Below are 26495 nucleotides of genomic sequence, written 5' to 3'. Positions count from 1 at the left end.
GATTGCAAACCAGTTTAATGAGAATTTGCAAAGAAGTTTTCAGATAGCAAAAGTTTATGAGCATGTTTTTTTTATGCCCAGAAACTTGTTTCAGTTGCCCAAAAATGTTAACAACTACTGATGTCATCATGTAGAAATACAATGACAGGGTAGATTTTAATCAGTCTGGATAATTTGCCTCCCTGCCAATTGATTAGAAAAACAAGTTTGGTTCTTAGAGTTTTATTCTTCACAATGTTGGGCTGCAAGATGGGCAAGCTAAATGTTATTTTCTCATGCTTTCTCAATTTTCCCCAGCATTTAAGCAAGATAAAAACCTTTTTTTTTCCTGAAAATTTTGGGTAAAATGCACCTGTAGAACTGCTTTTAGTCTAAACTTTAATAACCTTTAATATACAGTGATTGTGCTTCACAATGTGCACAGATCTACTATGCTGTATTTCTCAATTTCCATCAGGCTGTAAAATACTTGTGTAGGGTACATCGCTTTTTATTATTATTTTTTTTTATGGCTGATAAAATGTAGTGCTAAAATATAAAGAGAAAAAGAGCACATGAAACAGATGCATGTCCCCAGCTTGTCTCATTTATTAGCACTACTCCGGTATGTGCAGCGTTTCCATACTTCTTTGTATGGTTCCCTTTATTGAGAGTCACATTTTTCTTCCCCCTCGTATTTTTATTCAACAAGATGTGCAAACGGCATGTTGCATGGACCACTTCATTTTGTCTCATTTGTTGTCATTTTCTGACTGTTTGGTTGAAGTCTGAAGGTAAGGAAGGAAGGTAAACACGGCTCACAATGCAGCTTCAAATTTTTACACCTTCAGATTTCTACTGTAATTCCTTCAAAACTGAGAAGTAAAGCCTTAAATGTGTGAAAGGCTTTAAGTTTAGTTTTATTTGTAACAGGTGTGTGGGCATATGCCATTCTTAGTGTGTCTTGCTTTTTTCATTTTGGAGGTGCTATACTGTGTTGATCTCTGAAATGGTTGCAGTTGAGTATTAATCTTGCTCATAAAACCTAATTAAAGCCTTGAGCCTGGCCTGATTAGCTTAGAATGACCTCAACCTGATCACTACTTTATACACACACACACGCGCGGGGTTGATGACAGCAAAATGAGGACAGTCAAGTGAAGCTCATTTGTTTAGTTGATGAATAAAGAGAAGTGCTCCAATTGTCTGACTGTTAAACCATGGAATGGACTTTGTATTTTTTCAACGCATGTGTGTGTGCGTGTGTGTGTCATCAACATCCTACACAGCTCATTAAGCTACAATGCTGTAATTAATTTGGGAGATGGAACGGACAGTCAGGCAGACAAACAAACCATGTTTTCTCTTGTTGACTCTATAACGTTCTTGGTTTGTGTTAACTGTCAAATGCTATCTTTCTTCTTCTAAAAAGGCTGTTCTCCTGTTTACTGAAGCAGATGCAGGAGAAGGAAACATTCATGGAAGCAGCATATAGCAATATGAATTTCATTTTACACAGGAAGGAAGTCAGAAAACATGAAAAAGGTATAACGCAAGGTTGTTTCACTCTCTTAGGTATCATATTTAGTTTAGTTGTATGGTGAAAAGTGTTGGTTTACCTTAGCCCTTTGTTCTGCAAGTGCTTAAAGTGGATTTACTTTGTATTTTTCCAAGGTAGCTTCATATTCATCAATATTCACACTCACTTAACACTTGAAATGAGTTTCCATCCACCACCCGTTTTACAGTGTTACATTTATTAAAGTAAGCAAAGTTTCTATTATAGAAATAATTAAAGAGAATAGAACAGAATAGAATATTAGCGTAAACAGTGGAAAGATGGTTTATTTCATTTAAACATTTTGCATCTTCAACTTTTTTTTAAGCAACTATGACTTCTCCTACTTTTGCTTACGTTCCAGAGAAAATGTTTGCCTCAATGCTGCGTTGCTGATTTTAAAACTATTGGATTAAGCTGAAAACCTTTTAAAAGCAAAGTGACCTTGATGCGTGTTTATCTGTTTATTTGTATGTGTGTGTCTATGTACAGTGTGTGTTTTTGTAACCTTAGGTGAACCTTTTTCTGTATAAACACCAAGCAGTCACACTTATGGGAGAATTGTCCAGTGGCTACTGATGAGAAAACATCACCCTGGAAGGTCTGGTCTGAAGTTTGGTTGGGTTAAAGTTAGGTTAGGTGTATTATGCTGTGGTTAAAGTTATAATTAGGGTTTTGATCAGGCCATTCACAGTAAATGAAAGTGAATTAAAAGGACACTCAACAGTGTGTGTTTGTGTGTTTCCTATTACTGAATAACAATTACATTATCAAATACCTTGCAAGCTTCCACATTCCTTAACCTTGGAACATTTCAATTCTGATACAAATCATTGTTATTGTTAATTAAATCTAGTTTGGTAGCATTTGTGTACACTCTTGTTGCATCAGCTCATTATTAGTCAATGTGGATATTATTTAAATACATTAGGTTTACAGTGTTCCTAAACAATGCATCAGGCATTATCAACTATTTTTATGCAGAAAAAATATTTTTAAACAACTATTGGAAGCATAAAACCCATCATCTCCTGCAGATTTCATAAAACCTCTATTTGTTTTCATTCCCTGACTCCACACAAATAATCTTGTACATTATAAAGGTCTATAGTGTCAAACAGGAAACCCTCAATTTTAAAACTTGCTGTTGTCTGAAATACAGCTGTTTGTTTGTTAATAAAACCAAGCTTAAAAACTGCACAACACTGTTTGCATTCAGTTTTTTTTTTTTTTTTTTTTTTTTTTTTTTCCCAAATTCCTGTGCCGATTAAAAATACATTTTTAACGTTCACAAAACAGCTGGATAGAAACCAGAAAGTTAACCTTTATTTCTGACAGGGAAAGTTGGGTTTCATTTTTATATTTGTTTATTTTATTATTTTTTTGCTAAGTAGATCCGAAACAGATACAACCTGAATTTAAGGAATAAAATAATAAAATAAATTGCCTGACTTGTAGGTGCACAGAGGGCAGGAGACAGAACTTTTCTTTTTGCATACTTTGTTGTTTAAAGTCTAAATTTCCATTGTTTGTGTCACTCTTTGTCATTATTATTAACACTGATTGCATTGGTTTTTTTGTTGTTGTTGTTTTTTTTTTTTTCTTCAATTTCCTGAACAGATTAAAATATCTCCTACTGTACATGAAGTACTGCATCTAGATGAGAAGTGGTCAGGAAACTTCTGCCAAGGCTAATAATGTAGCTGCGTTCATGCACAGTAGATGCAAGATAGAGGATTTCAGTAATGGCAGCCACTAATAAACAACCCAGCAGCATGCGTAGGGGAGTGTGTGATGAAAGGGATCGAGGAGTCAGGCCAAGCAGCAGCAGACGAAGGTAATTAAAGAAGCCATCATCAGCATCATTAATATGCTAGATCTGCTGTGGCCCACTGACTAGTCTAATGGAGAACATGTCATCATCGTCACCATTAGGGAGACTAGGACACACACACAAAAACACACACACACACACACTGTCTTAATGTTGGGTCACGCCATGATTACCACCATTAAACCTAGAGTGAGAAGGCCTGCTTAGGAAGCCACATTCTCTTTTGCCATCATGCATGCACGTGCACGCATACACACATGCATATGCTTGTTGATCTTTAATTCAGGCCATGTGAGTGATAAGTATGCATATTTAAGTGATGTCAGGCCTGTTGGGCCTTTTAATTAGACAGAATGAATGAATGTTTTATAAAAAATGTGTTTAACAATAAATGTGTTCATTAATTTGATGAGAGGATGTGCTCTGATGAGCTGAGTGGAACAGAGTAATGGCTCATATTCAGCTCTGTAATTTGATGGTGGGCGACGCAACAGCTATGCTATCTGTTTCTGATTTTACACTCATTTTCATGTCCCTTTCCTTTAAAAAAAAAAAGTCAGCTCTGAATGATGTTTATGCCATGACCTTGGTCAGTTTGGTCTGCTTTTGGGAAAACACACTTTTGTCCTGTGCGGTTAATGTGCAATGCAATACCGGTCCACAGCTCCATGGAGAATAGAAAAGATGGAAAATCCATTAACTGCAGAAGACCCAACCATCATTTTCTATTTCTTTTTATTTCTGTCTGAAGGTACGCTTTATGATTTGTCATGATAGTTCATTCACATGTATAAGTTCTGAAAAAAAAAATATATATATATATATATATATATATATATTGTGAGTCCAGAAAGTCCATCTTGTTTCTATTGGCACTGAAGAGTGAGAGGCCTTTGGACCGGACAGCTCAGCCTTACTTTGATAGAATAAATCAAAATGATAAATAGTGTTGCAGTAGCTGTAAAGATTCCAAATCCTTCACCGGCATTGCAGTAGTCAACTCATATTCAGCAGCATAAAGCTGAAAGGACAAGTGGTATCACCAAACTTGGTTATAAATGCATTTTGTTGCCCTTTTTAGCCTCCCATCATCTGCTAAAATATTTGTGCAACAAAACCAATCTAAATGTTAAGCAGGTGTGCTACCTTACCCCAACCCCACCCCCACCCCCACCCCCATGCAGTCGCACCTCCTTGTCCTGCTCCCTTTTTTCTCTAAATGTCCTCCTGTCTCTCTCGCACACTCGCCCCCTCTTTCTCACACACTCTTTCACTGCCTCCCCTGACACTGGTGGAAACAGAGTGATGATGTGTAATTTAGTCCTAATCACAACATCAGACTTGTGCTGCGATTTACATCCCTCCACCAGCCGAGCCAGTCAGACAGTCAGAAGGGAGATGTTAATGTGAGACCACAGGTAATTACTGTCATTACAGCACACACACATGCAGACTGGCAGATTCTGCCACAGTGTGTGTCTGTGTGTATATGTTGTACTTGTGGCAGGCAGTGTCTGCAAATGTCTTATGAGTGGGTGTTTATGTTTTTGTCTTTAATTTAGAATGGTGTGATCTGATATGTTTATGTGCATTTGTGTACTTGAAATCGACTCATCAATATAACTTCCTTAACATGAAGATGAAATCCCAAACAGCAGCGCAGTTGCAGTTTTTTTAATAGAATTACAATTGATACCTTGACTCAGATATTAAAAAAACATATTAGATTATGTATTAAAAGATTTTGAGCCAACCCATATTTCCTGAAATGCAACTTTTTCATCATCTGAATGTAATTTAAAGTGCAATTTTAATCCCCAGTTATGACTTTTCACAACTTTATTTAACATGTAATGATCATAGCATGCACATTAATGTACTTTATTCTAAATAAAAAAGAAAAAAATCAGGCAGGTAAATTCTTCAGAATGGCCATATACATAAATCAATTGTTGCATCATTTAGTATTATTATTTATTTTAGATTCCAATGAGCCAAACATGCATGTTGCCAGTTTTTAAGCCTACATCTCAGATCTGGTTCAGACATTCGACTCTGACTCGTTTTACATAAAGTTGACTTCAAAATCTTTTATGACATTTGACGGAAACAATGTGTGTGTCATAGGTGTTAATTATTAGACTGACACATTTTAGTGGAACATTTTTGTTATTAATTTTTGTTATATTAAATCAAAGGTGCTTCTCTTCCTTATTTTCAGTGATATTTGCTTATCCTTTGATTTGTTCCCGTGAAACATAGTTTTGCCATAATTTGATTTTGATTCATTTTTTACATATAGCTGCATCAACAGAACAGGCTCTCAGTATCGGTGTATTAATTTTAAATTTATGTTGTCTCTCAGATACACATCAAGAAAATATTTAAGTATTTTTATATGAAATTCAAAGTACACATACAGACATACGCACATGAAAATCCATCTTACAGCAGCAGTTGATATTTTGACATTTTAGGTTAATCATTTGGCATTTTTAAGCGCTTAAGTTATGGTGAACATGTTGGGAACTTTTTATATGTTTGTCCAAGTCTTTATGGGAAGATGGTTTGGTATATCAAGGTGTTTCTATGGCGATAAGGGTAATATGTCGGGGTCCCCAGAGTTTAGGCCTGGAAAGGTCCTGACTGATAAGCAGAATGAAAAAGTCAGCAGTTTGGCTAGTGCCATCCAGGTGCTGTTTTTCCAATCTCATTCTATGTCTGCTGCTCCCTTCCATCCTCCATCTTTCTTTCCTCCTGCTTAATGCCTCATCTTGCAATTTATACCTCTGTCTCCAAATGCCATCTCTTTCATTCCCCATTATTCTCCATTTACCCAATTTTTTCCTGATGTTTCTATTATTTCCTCCTTCACTTTTTTTTTTAACCTCCTTTAATCACACCTTTGGTTCCTTTCACCCAACATATATGTTGAATATGACATGTATGCTGCAAAGCTCTGCTTAAACTTGAATATTTGACTGACCATCAGTCTTGTGTGGGTACTCCTCAGTATATCAACCCACATGGATTGGTACAGTTGCTTTTTTTTTCAAATGCAGCTATTTATAATTCTTTTATGGATATAACATCTGTGTTCATTGCAGGTGAAAACAGTCCGGTCAGAGCTGGAGAAGACACAGTCAGACAACGCAAATCTTCGCTACGAGAGCCAGCTAGTCATGACAAACGTCAACCTTTGGATCACTGAACAAAAGTATGGATAGGCATTTTTTTCCCCTTCTTTATTAACCTAGAAAGATCATCATATTCTTAACAACAAATATAAAACAATGTAATGATTTACAGAATTTGAGTATCTGTCCTTTAAATCTTTTGTGAAACACAGCAAAATTCTGAATAGCTTAAGTCATCTAACACTAGATTTTATCCACCTACTTTCCTCTTCTAGGGCTTCTAGTGAGAGTCTCGCTGCCCAGATGAAGGTCCAAGACAAGCTGCTGCTCATCATCACTGAAGAGAAAGAGTAAGGGCTACCTATGGCAGAGAGCTGAATTTATGCCTCAACCCTGCACAGCATTTTTATTGTAGAAAGATGAGCAAAGATAGCAGGATAAGGTTAGGAGTGTGTTAAAACACTAAATGTGTGACCATGTATTTTATGTGTGTGTTAGAGAGATTCAGCTGGACTCTGAAATATATTCACCTGCCAGTCTTTCAGCATGTCTGCATCGTCATGACTCATATACACACACACACACACATACACATGGGCGTGACAGATTCCTCTTCCCAGAGATCAAAGCAGTCTAGCCATCTTCTGTTATCCCTCCCCCCCTATAGTGTCATACATCCCTTCTCTCCACCTAGCAGAATCCTGAGTGTGTCTGCTTCCTGCTCTGTCTCAATTTAAGCTGCATGTGTTTTCTTTTTAAGGATTTTGCAATAGCCAAAGGACACAGTCGCTGACTTTTCCGTTGCAGGAATTGAATGCTTCTGCTTTATTTTAAAAGAAATCACATTCCATCCAAATGTTATGAATAGGAAATGTTTACTTACCCTGCCATGAATGAAACTGTTTCAGATACATTAATAGTTCTGGAATCTGAGAGGTGGCGGCATAACCAAAACAATGGAATAAATGGTCACAAGGGTTAGTGTTAAATGGCTTGTGGAAAAAATAATTTCATTATACTAAGCTATGATGTGTGAGTGTGTTTGTGTGGCAGAAATAATGTCTGAATTGCTGGTTTAAGGCTACACTGGAAAAAAGAGGGATGCAAGCACCAGTGCTGCAGAATATTTTGTCAGCTTTGTTAACAAGAGCCTCTTGATGATAATAGGTGTCTGTCATACCCTGCATCTCTATGTAGATTTCTCTGTTTAACTCTGTCTCTGCATCTTCCTCCCTTTGTCAGACAGCTTCAGGTGGCTAATGACATGTTGAAGGCGGAGGTAAAGAGACTGAAAGAAGTGGCAGATGAGAAGGAGAGAGACACGGAACGCTTCAAGGTGAACAAGTGCAGAGGGGGAAAGAAAGAAAAAAAGCAAGGAAAAATACAAAAAAAAAAGAGCTGATCGTAAACAGGTTTGTTTTTTCATTTTCTAATTGTTTGCAGGCCCAGATCGGAGACCGGGGCACCCGGCAAGACGGGAAAACGTGAGTCATCTGCGTGTGTGTGGGGTGTGTGAGAGAGAAAGTGCATATAAGTGCATGTATTTGTGCTGCATTCACCAGCTGATCAAAGTTAAGCATTCACGTCCAACAAAAGCGTCCACTATGTTTCACTCTTTCACACACAATCTAGCCCGAACAAAGCTGATGATGATAATAACAGCTGGAGTGCCAAGTTGTGAATGAAACACCCCGTGGGCCTGGGCCACCTGCGTGTGCTTGTGTGAGTGTGTGCGTATGTGTTATGTCTCTTCTTTAATCTGAATACGTTATTCATGCTGGGCCTTTAACAATGATTACACTCCAATCAAGTGCCTATCCTCTCCTGCTTGCCACCCCCATGGCTGTCAAATAGCATTCATCAATAGAGTGGAGATATATTTATTATGTTCATTAAGGCAATGAAAATGAATGTGGCACAGATGGGATTGGGTGTAGGATGGAAGTGAGAAAGAGGGGTGTGTGCATAAGAGAGAAAGTGTTTGTATGGGCACAGCCTGCAGCAGTGCTCCCCATACTGCCAGTGTGACCCCCCAAAGGTATCCCTCATTAACACCCCCCAACCCCCCAAAAATAAATAAAAAAATAAAAACACTCACCCCATTTTACACACGTGAATCCCTCCCCTAACGAACCACCAGGCTCTGTTTCCAAAACGGATCAGATTTGTTTTGACTGGGGTAGGTTCCCAATGCTTTTCAAAGCTGTCAGTCATTTTAATGATATCATTAAGGGGCCGCGACAGAAAGATGAATCGCTTTTCTTTGTCTTTCCCTCATAATTGCGAATGAGCAAGAGAGTGGGACAGGAGCGAGAGAGGCAGTTCATATGGATGCACGCATAAGAAGGGTTTTGATTGAGCGAATATAATAACATGGAACAAGATAAAAAACAGTGAATAAAAGCATCTTCCATAGTTTCTCCCCATCCATTCTCACTGCTTTTCCTTGTCTCTCCTTTTCTTTATTATGAGACTCCTTAATTTTTTTCATTTCATTATCATACCCCCCCCCCCCCCCCCCCCCCCCCCCCCCCCATGCACACACTCCAAAATGCCATATATATGAAAATCATACATCTATACGGAAGCAGATATGTCATAATACTAGCATGGCAGCCCTATACATTCTGTGTAAATCTCATTACTGGTGGCAGAGTATATCTTAGCAGTGTCTCTCTGCTGCCTGTCAATGGCAGCACTCAACACCAAGTGAAGGTTGTGTCATTAGATATGTCTGGATTAAAGACATTTACTTTGACTACCTGAGCTTCAAAGACTGCACAAAGCTTTTTTTTATTTATTTTTTTTTTTTTACAAATAAAACCCATAGACAATTGGAGATAAGGCAAACAGAGTTGATAGAAACGGCTTTAGATAGATGAAAGGTAAAAGATAATAACGTTAAAAGAGGTTATACTATGCCTCATAGAGGGAAAGGTCTGCAAAGTTGCAAAAGCTCAAGGTCTATGCCATCAGGTGTTATAACACTCTTTACTGCCTGCCATGCCTTGCCGGCAGTGCAGCCTTTTCTTCTCTGACTTGTTAATGTCACCACGTAACACATTGTGTTGCATAATGCCTCTCTTGTGGTTAGTTAAGCTAGCCCTGGAACAAAGCTATTTGGAGCGGAGGCTGAGACGAGTTTGCATGTTGAGGAAAAATTAAATAGGAAAGATTAAGTGAACAATGATTTGTTACCCGTGTTCCTCAGCAGTGCAACCCCAAACTTTTTATTTTTTTTTTATTTTGCTTCAGTTTGTTAAATACTAAAAGAGGGAGGTGAAAACAGACTGCACTCTTAAATTTACAATTTCTGAGTAAACAATATTCTTCAGCTAAAAAACAACCCCCCTTCCCACTAAGACAGGGAGAAAGTAGATTTGATTTCACATCATTTTAATCCAGGAGAGCAGGACTATAAATTGAGAAAATGTAGAAATAAAATGTGTGTTATAAACAGTATAAAAATAGAATTTTATGATGGGTATGTGGCCCTGGAGGTAGAACAGATCACCCATTATCCACTGAGTTTATGCTTGATTCCTCTTTCATCCCCTGTGTGTCAAAGTAACCCTAACACCGGAACATGGCAGCTCCACTACACCTGATGAGTATGAATGTTAGAGACAGAAATGAAGCCATTTGTTCATTAAGGTGTAAATGCGGTCCATTTGCCACTAGGTCCATTCACTAGTACTGATGGCTCAAACTAAAAAACAGAGAAGGCAGCTTTATTGAAAGAAAAATAATCATAATAGACTTAATGTGTTGCAGTTCTAATTATACAATGAAAACACTGTCTGGACTATAAGTTCATGGTCATATTGTCCAAAGTGTCCAAACAAGGAGTAAAGATAAATCATGCAGTTACAATATCTGCTGTTCTGTGTTGTGTTGGAAGGTAATAAATAAAATAAATTGTTATGCAACTATTAAAAATCTATTCATATTGGACCTCAAGTATCTTAAATACTCTCTAGAAATATGAAAAAAAAAACAAAATGCTCTGTGTGATGGCAGTGGAGATTGATGCTGTTTGCTTCTGGCAACATTGACTCAGTTACTGTCTGACACAGCCCATCTGGGGGAAGCGCTCATAAAGCATCAGGCCTCATCAGTCGCACCGCTAACGATGTGCTTCCAATTAAAAGCACCCAGTGATCACAGCAGAGGATTTGTACAAACACACTGAACTAAAGTGACAAGAGAAACAGAGAGGCGATAAGAAGGAGGCTGCGTAAAAACAGAGTCAAGTCTTGCATAAAATTTACAGCAAAATGAGAGCAGTAAATAAGAAAGATGAGCAGGACTGGAGCAAGAGAGAACCAGTGTAGTTTATTGCCTGGTTTAGAGAGCATGCTCGCTTGGCTTTGACACTAATGACTGTAATTATACACACACTGATTGGGTTAGGCCGCTAATTACACTCATCTGTGTTTGCGTGTAAACATAGGAACATATGTTTACACGGGCGTCATGCCAAGCGCTCAGCGCATCGCTGCGCTCTCACATCCAGTGCATAAATCTCACACAGTTGTCTCAGCAGCAGTGATGATTCATGATCTGCTGAAGACCACATTACCATCCAGAAGAGTTTAAATCATCTGAAGAATCTGTGGAGATGTGGCGCTTTGGGTTTTATAGCGCTAGCTTGTGTTTAAAGTTCATGCCGGCTGTTTTTTTTTTGTTTTTTTTTTCTTCTTCTTCTTCTTTCTTCCCCTCCTTGCTGGAGCAATAGAAACTCATAGAACTCATCTTTTAAATGACATTTATAAAGTAAAAGATCAAAGGAAAAACTGCATTTCTCTTATTAATGTTCTTTGTATCATCATTATGGTGTGAAATTAAAAGATCTGCAAGGGTCAGCTGCAATTATCTCCAGCTTGTAAATGTCATTTCCGGGAAATGAGGTTTCTTTTAAAAATGCTAACATTGAACAAACTAAATTAGTTAGTTTGCTAATAAATGTTTCAGATCATGGGCTGTCAGCTGCTGTATAGATTTGTGCTCAATTATTTATTCATTCTGTCATATGCATTCATTATTTGTGTTCATGTGTAAAAACTAATCAAAAATATGCCTTTTCTTAGCTTTATGTAATGTGTTATAGATCATATGCATTTCTATACAAGTTCTATATCATTAAAAGACATGTTGGAAGCTTTACTAAATATGGTTTTATGCAGTGCTGCTCCAACCACTGTTTGTTTTCTTGTTGTGTTTGAAGTTTACCGTAGATGGTAACACTTATAAATGGGATCTAATGAATCTCATAAAAGTTGCACACAAAAATGTCAGTTCTCATAGCATCTCTCAAGTGTTTTTTCTTATCATAAATGTTTTAAGTGGTTAATAATGAGGCCAAAAGTTTATGTGTGTGTGTGTTTTGTGTGTGTATGTCTCAGTTCCCACAATAATGCCATTTATTAGCGTTTCAATAAGCGCATACATCGTCTCAACTGAAGCAAAACTGGACTGTCTTCCCTTTCCGCTGCTCGAATAGAAAATCCCAGCTTGCTCTTTTACAAGAAAATTAACATAGGGGAGGTACAGTGGTACTTTAATGGGCTAAGAAGTCTTCAATAAAGTATTTAGAAGGTTTTTTTTTTTTTCTTGAATGCTAACTGGACAGGTTCATTGGGGCATGAAAGAAAGAGCGTAAAGCGGGGGCAGCAAGCTCCTCAGCTCGCACAGAGCACCATTATCCACCGTCGTTAATTTAATAGTCATTCCTTAGTCAGCCCTGGGTCTGAAGATACGAGACCCTAACATTTGTTTGTCATTTCCCAAAACAGTTTTAATAAACAGTTAAAGTCTTAAATGGCTTCTTGTACTCTTAATGTTCCCTGGCTGCGCTTGCATTTGTTTTGTTTTTTTGTTTGTTTTTTTTTATTATTTTTGTTTTTTTCCCCCTTTTTCATCTGCATTTTCTTATATGATTTAATGATTTCTGGAACCCATTTGCTCACCCATCTTAGAGTTTAGTAATAAGTTATAATGAAGATGATTATAATGAAGATAATGCATGCCAACTTCTTTATGCCCCAGATTTTTGAGGACATTTGACTGAAACTGTTTTATGAATGCACATCATTGTAGAAAAATAGGTTAAAGCAATTGTAAACTTAATATGCTTCTTAGGCTAAACTACATGAGCTTGTCGGTTTGCAGCAGCTGGAAAGTAAAGTTTTTATTTTTCTTGTTTCTTCAGTTAGCTACTATAGTTCAAGTCGTGGAAATCTAAAGTTAATTTCTTGTGCATGTTTGTTTGTGTGTTGGCTTGTGCTTGTCTTACAGCACTGAAAAGAAGAGTCGTGTTGCTCGAAACCTCAACAAAATCGAGGACATGCATTCCAGACTGCAAAGCAACCTGGAGGCCATCGGTGTGCTATATCAACAAGTAAGAGAACGCGCGCACATACGCAAACACACACCAGGTCCTGACAGTCCTTTTACCCGACAGATACAAACACAAACCCACACACCGGCCCACCTGCTGTTGAGCTCACACAGAAGAGGAAGCTTTCATGCGTCCAACTTCAAACACACAAGCGCACTTACACAGAGGCGCGCACAGACATCCATTTCCTCTTCCTACGATAAAAGTAAAAAGTCTGCAGCAGGGCGGGGGTGCGTGTGTGGTGTGGGGAAGGGGGGACAAATCGTATCGGGAAAAAACAGTGACGTTTCTTTCCACTGGTAAATGATTTCCCTTTCATGAAACTCAGAGAAAGATGTATATCAATACAGCCGCGCTGATCTCTCCATGACAGCATAGGGAAATGGCCCGCTGTGATAAAACAATGTGGGGGAAAAAAACACAGAGGAATATTCTCGGGAAATGCTGACATTTTTTACTGCGTTGAACTTCACAAGAGTCAACAAATCACCAAAGGAGAGAGGAATCAAAAGTACTCCTCAGCCCCCTCAGTTCTCCAAAACTCCTGGGTCTGGGGAATGGCTCACCCGGCTTTTGTTAGTTTGTGGAGTGGCCCGCTGATTGACGGGCTGCGGGGAAAGCTGGTACTTGTTGAAGTTTTAATGTTGACATTAGTTGTAGGTTTGAGACAGAGAAGCGTGGAGCAGAGGAAGCGACAGGCAGAGAGAAAGAGGGGGCTGTTTAACAGGTCAGGTGTGTAATAGCACCTCTTAATCTCCAGTGTGAATCATTACACACATCGATCCAACATGGACAATCTACTCATGCACAAACATACAAGCAGTCTGGAAAGGATATAAACACTTCACTGTCCACTGGTCCTGCAATCCTGCATGCGCACACACACTTACTCATATTGTGACGCCCGCCGGCTTATCAGCCTGCCAGGAGAGAGTTGCAGGACGTGCTGGAGGCGCTGACAGTGGAGGATGCCCAGCACCCGCCTCCCCTGATCCCTGATTGGCCGCCTTACCACTCATTTCCCAAACAAGCTGTCCAATCCGGAGAAGAGGCCTCCTTTAAGACAGAGTCATCACCATCATTCGGGGCAGCTGTGGATTGTGGGACACATGCCTGCCAGTTTGAGAAAGATTGTGGATTGTGTGGTTTAAGAGACTTTTCTGTGCGAGTTAGCGATTTGGTTTAGTGATAAATACCTTTTTGTGTTCTGAGCTTTAGTGCCGTCCCTGCCTGAAAGAAGGAGGTTTTTGTGTTTAGTTTATTAGGAGTTTGGTTTTGTTTTGATAGAAGTCCGCCTGAGAGCGTGTGTTTATTTTGTTTGTTAATTAGTCCGCCTGTGTGCGTGTAGCCCGTTTTGGGGACATTTTTGGTTTGTTTGTTTGTTTTGTTACTAAGTAGAGTTAAGACTAATTGTTAAATACCCGACAGGGACACTTTGAGTTGTTTATTTTGTATTATTTGCCGGTTAAGGGTTGTTTGTGTTTTGGAACCCATTTTTGTTAATAAACATTATTGTATTTCATTTACCCTTGGTCCGGCCATTCCTGTGTTACAGTCCTTTTGACCCCTGGACGTAAAGGGGGACGTAACATAGTGGGGGCTCGTCCGGGAGATTTTTTTGTAATATTATAGTATATATTATTGTATACCACTTTATTAGATTTAGATACGTGTGTGTGGCGCGTGGTTTGAGTACCCCTCGTGGTGAGAGTGGTTGCTCTTACTGCTGCGTGTTTGTGTGGCTCTTTTCAGGCACGGTAGGTAATTTTGAACTCAGTTTTGTTGGCATTGTACAGGTAAGGTTAATTGTAGTTTTGTGATATGGCTATGCGGCGCACTCCGTTTGATCTGGATCGGTTCATAGTGGAACCGACTCTGGATTGTCTGGAGGCGTGTCGGAAGGATGATTTAGCCTTAGTAGCTGACCACTACGACATTCCAAGGCCGAAACAAATGCGGAAAAAGGAGTTAATGTCATTAGTGGTGGCAGGCTTGGTGGAACGGCAGGTGCTTCAGGTGCCTGCAGTTGCTGGGAAATCGGAGGATTCTCCTGATGAGGCTGTTCCCTCCACCAGTGGGGGTGGAGAGGAAGCTGAGCAGAGCACTCAGCTGGATCTGGTTGATATGGAGGAGGATAGCGAGGACGGTGATAGGCCTGCGACACCTGTCACGCTTCCCCGTTCTGAGCCTCTTCCACTCGACAGCAGCTCTGGTGCTTCCCCGTTGGGGGCACGGCACAGGCTTAAGCTGGCCAGACTTCGCATGGAAGCCCAGGAGAAGGCCCAGCAGCGACAATTCCAGTTTGAGATCAGAAAGCTGGAAATTGAAGCCGACAAAGCTGTGCGCTTGCGGCAGGTTGAGCTGGATGCCCAGGCCAAGGCCACCTCGCCGTGGATCTCTGCTGCCCCGTCAGGGTCTCAGAGTCCCGCGGCCCCCTATGACATAGCAAAGTTTATTCCTTTTGTTCCGGTGTTTGGTGAGTCTGATGTGGACTGCTATTTTCCGGCGTTTGAGCGCATTGCGCTTGCGCTGCGGTGGCCGAAAGAATGCTGGCCATTATTGGTACAATGCCGGTTGACTGGTAAAGCTCAGGAGGTGGTAGCAGCGCTCCCTCTTGCAGCCAGCCAGAATTATGATATCGTGAAAGCCACGGTTCTGAAAGCGTATGCGCTAGTTCCGGAGGCATACCGACAGAAGTTTCGTGCCCACAAGAAGGAATCTTCTCAAACTTTTGTAGAATATGCGCGAGAGAAGAGCACGCTCTTCGATCGCTGGTGTGCGTCTTGTGATGTGACGACTTTTGAAAAGCTCAGAGAACTTATACTGGTTGAGGAGTTTAAGAACCGCTTACCAGAAGGGTTGGTGGTACACCTTAATGAGCACCGAGTGGATAACATAACTTCTGCGGCCACGTTAGCCGATGAATACGTGCTCACTCACAAAGTGGTGTTTTCGGCTCCAACCAAACCCACATTTAGAAAAACCACTGAAACTGAGAAAGTGAGAAAACCTGACGACAGAAAATGCTTTTACTGTCAGAAGCCGGGTCATTTAATAGCCAACTGTCGACTGTTGGCTAAGAAAGAACAAAACCCAGTGGTACAGAAAGAAGTTGGTTTTATAAAACAAGCTGAATCAGTGGTGAAAAGAGGGATTAACCACATAGATCCTTGTTTTAAGCCATTTATAATGGCCGGAAAAATATCACTGAATGGCAGGAGTGAGGAGGAGAAAGAAGTGCAGGTGTTGCGTGACACTGGAGCGTCACAAACCCTCATTTTGGCGAGTGCTTTGCCCTTTTCTGAAGCCTCATCCGAAGGCTATTGTGTTATGCTGAGAGGTGTGGAAATGGGTTGTGTTCCCCGTGAAGTGCACCGAGTACATTTGAGTACTGATCTAATCACCGGAGTTTTCCCCATGGCAGTGTGTGATGAACTTCCCGTTGCTAATGTGACATTGCTTTTAGGGAACGACATTGCAGGTGGACAAGTGATGCCTTCCCTAGAGGTGATCAGCAATCCAGGGGAAATTCATGCCGTAACGGGGGAAGCACCGACTGGTGTGGTAACACGCGCACAAGCGAGAAGATCACGTAAGAAACGTAACCATCGTGATGATGAAATTCATCTCGCTGACAGCTTTCTTGTTCCAACAGATACGGACGAAGCCGTGACGGAGCCAGTGGAGGAGAGCAGGGACCCCGACATAAAAGCTCGGAAAGCCCTGATCTCCCCTGCTGTCCCTCTGTTGCCGCTCTCTCGTGATCAGCTGAGGACCGCGCAGGAGGAGGATCCCACACTGCGCTCGTACTACTCCAAGGTGGTGAGTGCTGAGAGTGCTGAGGCGGACACTGTTTCCTTTTACGTGCATGAAGGAATATTAATGAGGCGGTGGTGTCCTGTTGTGCTTCCTGGTGCGGACTGGAATGTAGAAACACAGATTGTGATTCCGCAGGCGTATCGGCAACGTGTTTTGCAGTTAGCTCATGATGAACTATGGTCGGGGCATTTAGGCATCCGTAAGACCCATCAGAAGGTTTTGAAGCATTTCTTCTGGCCGGGCATGAAGGCAGACGTAGTGCGATTTATAAACAGCTGTCACCTCTGTCAGGTGGCAGGTAAACCTAATCAGCCAGTTCCTCGAGCTCCATTGCACCCGATTCCGGCTATAGGAGAGCCGTTTGAAAGACTGATAATCGACTGTGTAGGGCCATTGCCAAAAACTCGCTCTGGGAATGTTTTCCTGTTGACACTGATGTGTACAGCCACGCGATATCCAGAAGCCATCCCACTACGCCGAATAACTGCTAGATCAGTGACTAAAACTTTGGTAAAGTTCTTTTCATCATTTGGGCTCCCGCGTGTAATCCAGACCGACCAGGGGACTAATTTCACGTCTAAAGTGTTTACTCAGGTGCTGCGTGAGCTAAACATTCGTCACGTAACCTCTAGTGCATACCACCCGCAGAGCCAGGGAGCTCTGGAGAGGTGGCATCAAACATTAAAGGCGATGTTACGTAAATATTGTTGTGCCGACCACAAACATTGGGATGAAGGAGTCCCTTACGCGTTGTTCGCCTCTCGTCAGGCCCCGCAGGAATCTTTAGGGTTCAGTCCTGCCGAGTTAGTTTTCGGGCACAGCCTTCGTGGACCCCTCAAACTCCTCAAGGAGGAGTTGTTGGATCTACGAACAACTCCGAACCGTAACGTTCTAGACTTTGTGACAACCTTCCGCAATCGTCTTATTCACGCTCGTGAGTTCGCAGCAGCTACGCTGAAAGAGTCACAAAGTACCATGAAACGCAAGTATGACAAAACAGCTGTCACTAGACATTTAAGAGAAGGGGAGAAGGTTTTGGCGTTGCTCCCTCTCTCCAGTACTGCCCTGTCTGCTCGTTTTTCAGGGCCGTATGTTATTCGCAAGCAGCTAAGTGACACTGATTACATAATAGCGACTCCCGATCGGAAACGGAAGACGAGAGTCTGCCATGTCAACATGCTTAAGCCGTACCGGTCCCGTGAAATAGAAGTGGTGAGCGACCGAAACTCTGGTGATATTTCGGATAGTGTTGCGTTAGTGGTAACTGGTTCAACTAAAACGGATGCTGGACTACCCTCGCGAGTAGAGGCCGTGTTGACACCTCGTCTGCCAAATTCCCAGATGCTGAAAGCCTTGCCGGCAGCGCTGCAGCATCTGTCTAAAGAACAAAAGGCCGATGTGCTAAGTCTAGTTTCTAACTACTCGGGTTTGTTCAATGACGTACCAACACAAACCACCATTGTCAAACACGACATTGATGTGCAAGGTGCTGTCCCCATCAAGCAACATCCGTACCGTGCCAATCCAACTAAACGCGCATTAATGAAAAATGAAACTGAGTATTTGTTAAGACACGGTTTGGCGAAGCGCAGTCATAGCGCTTGGAGTTCCCCCTGTTTAGTAGAGATGAAGCCCGATGGATCACCCCGGTTCATCACGGATTACCGTAAAGTGAACTCGGTAACCGTACCTGACGCGTACCCCCTTCCGCGGGTAGATGATTGTATTGATGCTGTAGGTTCAGCACAATTTGTGAGCAAGTTAGATTTACTGAAGGGTTATTGGCAGGTTCCCCTTACAGACAGGGCATCGGAGATATCTGCCTTCGTGACCCCGGATCAGTTTCTTCAGTACACTGTGATGGCGTTCGGTATGTGCAACGCCCCAGCCACCTTTCAGCGTTTAGTTGACACCCTATTTGGAGATGTTCCCCATTGTAGTGCTTATTTAGACGACGTGGTCGTTCATACGGATACCTGGGAGGAACATATGGCTACGCTGACTGACATATTTTCACGGTTACAAGATGCGTCTTTGACCCTGAATTTAGCTAAATGTGAATTTGGGAAAGCCACTGTCACATATTTGGGTCGCCAGGTGGGACAAGGGGAGGTCCGACCGATAGCCGCAAAAATAGCAGCTATGGCAGCTTACCCTGTCCCTGACTCTCGTAAAGCGTTGCGCAGGTTTTTGGGTGTCACCGGGTATTACCGCTCGTTTTGCAGAAATTACGCCACAGTGGTTGATCCGTTAACCACGCTGATGAGTCCCAAACGCAAATTCCAGTGGACTCCAGAATGTCAACATGCATTCGAAAGTGTAAAGGCGTTATTAGTACACGCTCCTGTGTTAAGGGCGCCGGATTTGGGCCGGCCCTTCAAGTTGGATGTAGATGCTAGTGCTGTGGGGGCGGGTGCCGTGCTTCTTCAGACCGGTCCTGATGGCATTGACCATCCCGTGAGTTACTACTCGAGGAAGTTCAACCGGCACCAGCTCCATTATTCTACAATAGAGAAGGAGACGTTGTCATTGGTGTTGGCGCTTCAGCACTTCGAGGTTTATGTGGGATCTTCTCCTGTGCCGGTCCGCGTATTCTCCGATCACAACCCGCTTACCTTCCTGAGTCGCATGTACAATCACAACCAGCGGCTGATGCGCTGGGCACTGATTGTACAAGAATACAACATTGAGATTCATCACAAAAAGGGAGTAGAGAATCTCTTTGCTGATGCCCTCTCCAGGGTTTAGGGAAATGTGAAAAATGTGTGCTTTAAACTTTGCATTGTGTGAAAAAAAAGAATGGTGTATGCAGGTGGTGAAGACTGACATGTCTAAGAAGCCATGTCTTAAGGGGGGGAGTGTGACGCCCGCCGGCTTATCAGCCTGCCAGGAGAGAGTTGCAGGACGTGCTGGAGGCGCTGACAGTGGAGGATGCCCAGCACCCGCCTCCCCTGATCCCTGATTGGCCGCCTTACCACTCATTTCCCAAACAAGCTGTCCAATCCGGAGAAGAGGCCTCCTTTAAGACAGAGTCATCACCATCATTCGGGGCAGCTGTGGATTGTGGGACACATGCCTGCCAGTTTGAGAAAGATTGTGGATTGTGTGGTTTAAGAGACTTTTCTGTGCGAGTTAGCGATTTGGTTTAGTGATAAATACCTTTTTGTGTTCTGAGCTTTAGTGCCGTCCCTGCCTGAAAGAAGGAGGTTTTTGTGTTTAGTTTATTAGGAGTTTGGTTTTGTTTTGATAGAAGTCCGCCTGAGAGCGTGTGTTTATTTTGTTTGTTAATTAGTCCGCCTGTGTGCGTGTAGCCCGTTTTGGGGACATTTTTGGTTTGTTTGTTTGTTTTGTTACTAAGTAGAGTTAAGACTAATTGTTAAATACCCGACAGGGACACTTTGAGTTGTTTATTTTGTATTATTTGCCGGTTAAGGGTTGTTTGTGTTTTGGAACCCATTTTTGTTAATAAACATTATTGTATTTCATTTACCCTTGGTCCGGCCATTCCTGTGTTACAGTCCTTTTGACCCCTGGACGTAAAGGGGGACGTAACATAGTGGACAAGCCACTTGTTACGACCCAACTTAAGGGGTAGGGAAGGGTGTAACAAAGACACGGTGAGGACAGTTGTTATTTCAAAATAAAAGCACATTTATTTACAATTCCCGTGCGAAGTGATGGACATCCTGTAACACAAAATAAGATGAGCTGGGGTTAGCGGACCTGCAGAAAGAAACAAACTAAAACCTATACCAAACACACACCGAGTGCAAACGAAACACAACCGCCACTCGGTGGTGAAACTAAAAACCCAAACAAAAGCAACAGGCCCATAACTAAAGTGACCGTCGTCACAACACAATAAAACGCTAACCTAGCCCAGCTCTAACACAAACACAAAGTAAACTTAACTCAACACTTAAACACCTATTGTGGAAAGGAGGTGGTCGCGACACACACACACCCGGTGCACAACATGAGGGGGAGAGCGGCCGAAGCCTTTCTGGCATCTCCCCCCCCCAGACCTGCCCCGGCTGCAGCCTCTTCAGCCTGAGCTGTCCTTCGGGCTGCAGCCTGACTGGTCCAGAGGGGTGCCAGTCACACAGGGGCGGGGACAAAGGCGCTAGCCCTGGCCACTCAGGGCAGCGCTCTGCCGCCCCCAATCAACACACAAACGGCCTCAGCTGTCTGCAAACAGCAGGGGCCGTAACACACCCCTCCTAAAGTGTCAAAATCCTCACAAGGATTTTGGCACAATACAAAAACACAACAAAACAAAATAAACACACGAACACAATTGGCAGTGCTGCTCCCAACCCAGCCTGTGCCTCAAAAAGTTCTCCACTGAGAACAGGGTGGTACGCCAACCCTCGGGGACTGCCCTACCGTCCCCGACTAGGGACATCAACCCGGCGGGACCCATCCCGCAACTCACGCTCGAGCAGTCCAACTGCCCAATGGCTACCACCCGGCACAGCTGGCACACAAAAACACAACACTACCACACACGAGCGCACCCTTCGGCCACCACACCCGAAAGGAGGCCGACGGCGAGTTCACCCCACCACGCTACAAATGACAGGCCCACACATGAGCAGCTAAAAAGGCAGAAACAAAAGGAGAGTGTCCGAACACACGCAGCCTCCACATCCGCGCCGTCTACACCTTCACCAGGTGGCAGAACTAGTGGCGACATTTCAGGAGAGGGCAGGCACTCAGCCTGCAACGGCCTCTCAACCCATGAGAAGGTCCGCCACCTCACACAGGGTCGCCCCTAGGCCAGAGCGCCCTATACAGCTGCAACTCCGAGTTCAGAACACGTTCACCTTTACACAGACACGCTCCCGCAGGAGCCATCTCCACAACCGCTCCAAATGCCCGTCACCAGCATGTAGTGAACTCACCTGAAGGCACCACGCTCCACCGGAAGCTGCCAACCGGAAGCTCCCCTTCAAAATAACAGCGCCCACTCACGCACACAAGAAAAAAAAATAAATGGCTAAATTCTCCACACCGTGCAAAAACCCCAGGAGATCCTCCAAGATGGTAATAGAAGAAAGCTCCCGGACGAGCCCCCACTTGTTACGACCCAACTTAAGGGGTAGGGAAGGGTGTAACAAAGACACGGTGAGGACAGTTGTTATTTCAAAATAAAAGCACATTTATTTACAATTCCCGTGCGAAGTGATGGACATCCTGTAACACAAAATAAGATGAGCTGGGGTTAGCGGACCTGCAGAAAGAAACAAACTAAAACCTATACCAAACACACACCGAGTGCAAACGAAACACAACCGCCACTCGGTGGTGAAACTAAAAAACCCAAACAAAAGCAACAGGCCCATAACTAAAGTGACCGTCGTCACAACACAATAAAACGCTAACCTAGCCCAGCTCTAACACAAACACAAAGTAAACTTAACTCAACACTTAAACACCTATTGTGGAAAGGAGGTGGTCGCGACACACACACACCCGGTGCACAACATGAGGGGGAGAGCGGCCGAAGCCTTTCTGGCATCTCCCCCCCCCCCAGACCTGCCCCGGCTGCAGCCTCTTCAGCCTGAGCTGTCCTTCGGGCTGCAGCCTGACTGGTCCAGAGGGGTGCCAGTCACACAGGGGCGGGGACAAAGGCGCTAGCCCTGGCCACTCAGGGCAGCGCTCTGCCGCCCCCAATCAACACACAAACGGCCTCAGCTGTCTGCAAACACATATAGATATCAGTTAAGAAGTTGGATGAATTTGCACAGTTTATCTGCATGCGAGGCATTGGGTTATTAATCAGTCGGGTGTCTCTTTGCATCAGTCTTATTTACTCATCACAAACTGGCTGTCATTCTTCACTCACCCACAGGCGCTACACAATACGCACACATATGACTTCCATCCAGCTGTCAAGCTAATTTCATGCAAACTTTTGAAATGTCACACAAAATTAAACAAGATGAAGGTGAACATCAGATGGGGGGAAAAAAACACTTTCAAGACTTTATTAGAATTGGACTATTCTTTTTCAGCCAATGTTCAGGTTGTTTTACGCTGAGAAGAACACATGCATACGGTGATATTGTTCTACAATATTAGCATCTCGCAGCTAAACTTCGCTCAAAGTTTTCTAAAGCTTTTCTAGCTTAGTAATTTTCATCATTTGCATTAAAGCTTCTAAGCTGAAACTGCAGCAGCTTTAAAACACACAACCTCTCCCCACTCGCTGTCTTTCGTATCTCTCACCCCCACTTATACACACCCTCACATCCTTTTCATTCCAGCGTTTGTGCACCAGTTCACCCGTAGTATGTGAAGGTTGAGAAGACAAGCTGTGATTTTTAATTTCACCCCCCTCCTTTGCAATTAGAAAAGTATCCAGAGCCACCAAAGACTAGGAAAATTAAACAGGTCTCCTTGAATATGCAGTTAATTATAAATGTCAACCTTAGTGTTTCTCATCTGGAAATTTTATTGCTTTTGGCATAACATAAAATTAAAACACTCGGATGGTTGCATGGTGAAGACAGTAAATACGTTTTAAGCGACTTACAACAGTTCTGACACGTCGACATGTTTCTTTTGGCTCATTAAGGGTTAAGCCTAAGACCCAGATATTTCTAGTCATCAGATGTAATACATTTGCTCAGATTTATTGTGTGTGTGTTGTGTGTGTTATGTGTGTTATGTGTGCCTGTGAGCGTGCGTATGGCGTCTGGATGGATAATGTTAGCGGAAGCATCCGGAAATGTGTCTGTCTCATCTCCGTTTGTGTTTTCTTCCCTCCCTTTACTCACTGCCTCGCTTACACACACACACACACACACACACACACACACATGGCCAGACATGTCAGTGTGACATCATCCCTCACTGCAACTTTCGCACACTAAAAACAGATGTGGATGAGTGCTGCTGTCATTACCCAACATGTCTTGTTGTCTGTGTTTTTTAAAATTTCTTATTTTAATCATCTTTATAGCTGAAAATACATTTTTTTCTAATCTTTTCTTTCCTGTTATCTGGATTATTAGTTTTTTCTACAAGCATATTTTGAATCCAACAACTGATTTACTACAAATACCTAATGCTTTTTTTTTTTCTTTTTTTTTTTTTTTTTGCACTCAAAGCCACTTTTTAACTCGCACTCCTCTTTGCTTTTACCCAAATGTCCTTGTCAAAAAATAAAAACACTCTCAATTTAGCTAGTCTGTAATTGTGTTTCAGGGAGCCCAATCATGTTCTGACGATGTGTGATTTGTTTTGTGTCACGGATGATTTTGTGTCAAATCGACCTCTAATGATCGCTCAAATTGGTTGTTTTCATGTACAAATTTCCTCCATCGTATGACTCCTGCTTGCAACCATTTCAAACTGTGAACACAATACACTGCCTTTATGCTCCCCCCACCCCCTCTTTTCTTTTTCTTCTTTTTTTTTTTTTTTTGCAATTTTCCATTTGCATTTCTGTTTCAACATGCATGAAAGCGACTGTAAAAGCTGAATTAGAGACATAATAGGATGTCGGCTTCTTGATAAACATGATAGCTTTTCACTTTTGATGGTTGATATTTTTGTAACTTTAAATCGTATTTTGTTGTTTGTGTGATTGAGCTAAAGGATTGTGAAATTTAAGTTTCACTGAAACTTGCCCCCCTAAGAACTGTTCTTGCTTTCAAAAATATTAACCTCTTCCTTTGTGCATATGCCTGTCTGTCTTTCTCTCTCTAGTTAAATGTCGTCTCCAGGGAGAACAAGTGGTTGCGTAGGCAGCTGGAGGAAGAAAGGTCCATGCGCGGCCAAGTGCAGCAACAGATCTCACTTCCATCCACCTCTCAGCACAGCTCCTCCATACACCTCCCCCTCTCACTTAATACCCGACCTCCTCCCATCTCCACCTCCTCTGCCTCCTCTCATGGCCTTCATCATCCTGCTATCGTCGAGTCTGTGACAGGGGACACTGTTGGGATTGTAACACAGGCTGAGCCAAGTGGATCTGTGGTAGACAGATCAGGTGAGTCCAAGGCTTTAGGTTAAGCAGTGCGGGACATGCTAACCAGAGAGCCTGTCGTCTCCGCTTCCTGGAAGGAGCTTGGTCGGGGAGGACAGAAAGGCATCTGGCCAAATGAAGCCCCCTGAAGACTTTGACTTGTCATGACTCTTTGATCTTCAGCTTCTCACCAGGGAGCAGATTCAGTATGAGGTTAATGTCCTGCAGGCCAGAGTCAAGTCCCACGGTTTTACTTTTCCCAAAGGATGGGGGGGTGGGCTTGCATAAAGAGAATTATTGCAAGAAAATATTTTTAGAATTCAGATTTTGAATATATATATATATATATATATATATTCAAAATCTGACATCTGTTCTGAAAATATTTGATATTTCAGGACTCCAAGCAAATATAACAAACATTCAAAATTATGTATTCAAATCATGTTTTACAACAAATATGTAACACTGAGACTAAAATACTTTTTTGTGTCTGCAGATACTAAGCGAATGAATGCAAAACCTTCATATTAAATATGTTTTACACTGTAGATTTCCTAGGGATAAATGAAGGACGTCACATTGTCAGTATTCACAGACATGGGGCAGATGTTGATGTAAACGGCTGCAATGCAGCCTCTGATTACGCTGCAGCTGTTCGCCATGTGTCCTGCATCTGCTGCAGTCAATGTAGCTGCGTGTCTTCATGTGTGAGTACGTCTGTGCTTCAGTCTCAACATGTGCCTGTGGGGAAGTGTGTGATTGAGTGTATTAGTTGTTTAATGTCCTAGATGTTGTTTATAGTTTGGTTTATATTCTAAAACCTGTTAATTGATTGTTGTTTTCAACCCTGAGTGAAAATTAAACAGATACATATGTGAGTGCCTTAACTATATATTTACCTCCACTTCATTCATACACAGTCTGCCAGTGATAGCTAATTTTAAAACCCACTCCAACAACAGCTAGATGTTAGCATTGCAGAATTAGGCTTTCTTATAAATATATTTGATTGCTGAGTTAGACAAAGATCCGACCTGGTAAGTACATTGTTTGGCGGAAACATCATGATAAATGCCTCAAAATGGAGTTTTGAAGTAGTCAGTAGACATTCTCTTGCCATATCTTTCTAGGCACAGAAGAGTCACACCTCTTTTTTTATACAGTAATGTTAGCATTCAAACAAGAAAACTGCTAATTCACACGTAAAAGTCAAGACAAGAAGAATAGAAATATCTGGGTTTATGCAGAAAAGCACTATAATACTGCAGTAATGAGAATCCAGGAAACACTACTGGCCTTTTCATCATACCACTATGTCACTGTTGAACCCACCTGTCTTCCAAATCCCTCTTTTTTTAATCCTTCATTCGTTCTGTGTATACATAGCTGTTGTCAGGTCGGACATTTTAATGATTTAGTGCAAAGCTGCATGTCCTTGTTAGTATTCCTCATTTGCAATGTCACATTGAAAAATCTATTTTTTTTTTTAAATGTGCAAACACACACATGCATCTTCTCACTCATGCACACACATATATTATTTCAAAAACACACACACTTACACAAATGGCACAGTCATTAAAAGTGAAACCACAGGCTTTTTGAAAACTCCAAGGACCGAGGGAAGTCAGCAGCGCAGCGGTGAAAAGAGTCCCCCTGGAAACAATGAGGAGAATGATCATTTGTTGTTTTTGAGAACCCGGTGAGGTTTCACAGAGGTTAAGCTTCCCTTTGATGTGTTTTTAACTCATTTCAGCTCTGTGGAGGGATTAGTCAGCCTCTCTCACACA

The 26495-nt window shown here is 42.2% G+C and overlaps 1 protein-coding gene across 8 annotated transcripts in view; it reads left to right on the top strand.

Moving 5' to 3' along the window:
- LOC121629120 (early endosome antigen 1-like) overlaps nucleotides 1–25552 on the top strand; it is a 118475-nt gene extending 92923 nt beyond the window's left edge. For all 8 annotated transcript variants that reach the window (XM_041968675.1, XM_041968674.1, XM_041968673.1 and 5 more), the window contains 6 exons: nucleotides 6479–6588; nucleotides 6784–6858; nucleotides 7751–7844; nucleotides 7952–7992; nucleotides 12806–12908; nucleotides 24444–25552. In XM_041968675.1, the coding sequence (XP_041824609.1) occupies nucleotides 6479–6588; nucleotides 6784–6858; nucleotides 7751–7844; nucleotides 7952–7992; nucleotides 12806–12908; nucleotides 24444–24749 (729 nt within the window). In that variant the 3' untranslated portion in view covers nucleotides 24750–25552. The remainder of the gene's footprint in view (nucleotides 1–6478; nucleotides 6589–6783; nucleotides 6859–7750; nucleotides 7845–7951; nucleotides 7993–12805; nucleotides 12909–24443) is intronic.
- Nucleotides 25553–26495: the final 943 nt, after the last annotated feature.

Source organism: Melanotaenia boesemani, chromosome 18 (genome assembly GCF_017639745.1).
Source record: "Melanotaenia boesemani isolate fMelBoe1 chromosome 18, fMelBoe1.pri, whole genome shotgun sequence".
NCBI lineage: Eukaryota > Metazoa > Chordata > Actinopteri > Atheriniformes > Melanotaeniidae > Melanotaenia > Melanotaenia boesemani.
The sequence above is the reverse complement of the archived record's forward strand: the minus strand, read 5'-3'. Positions and strand labels throughout refer to the sequence as shown.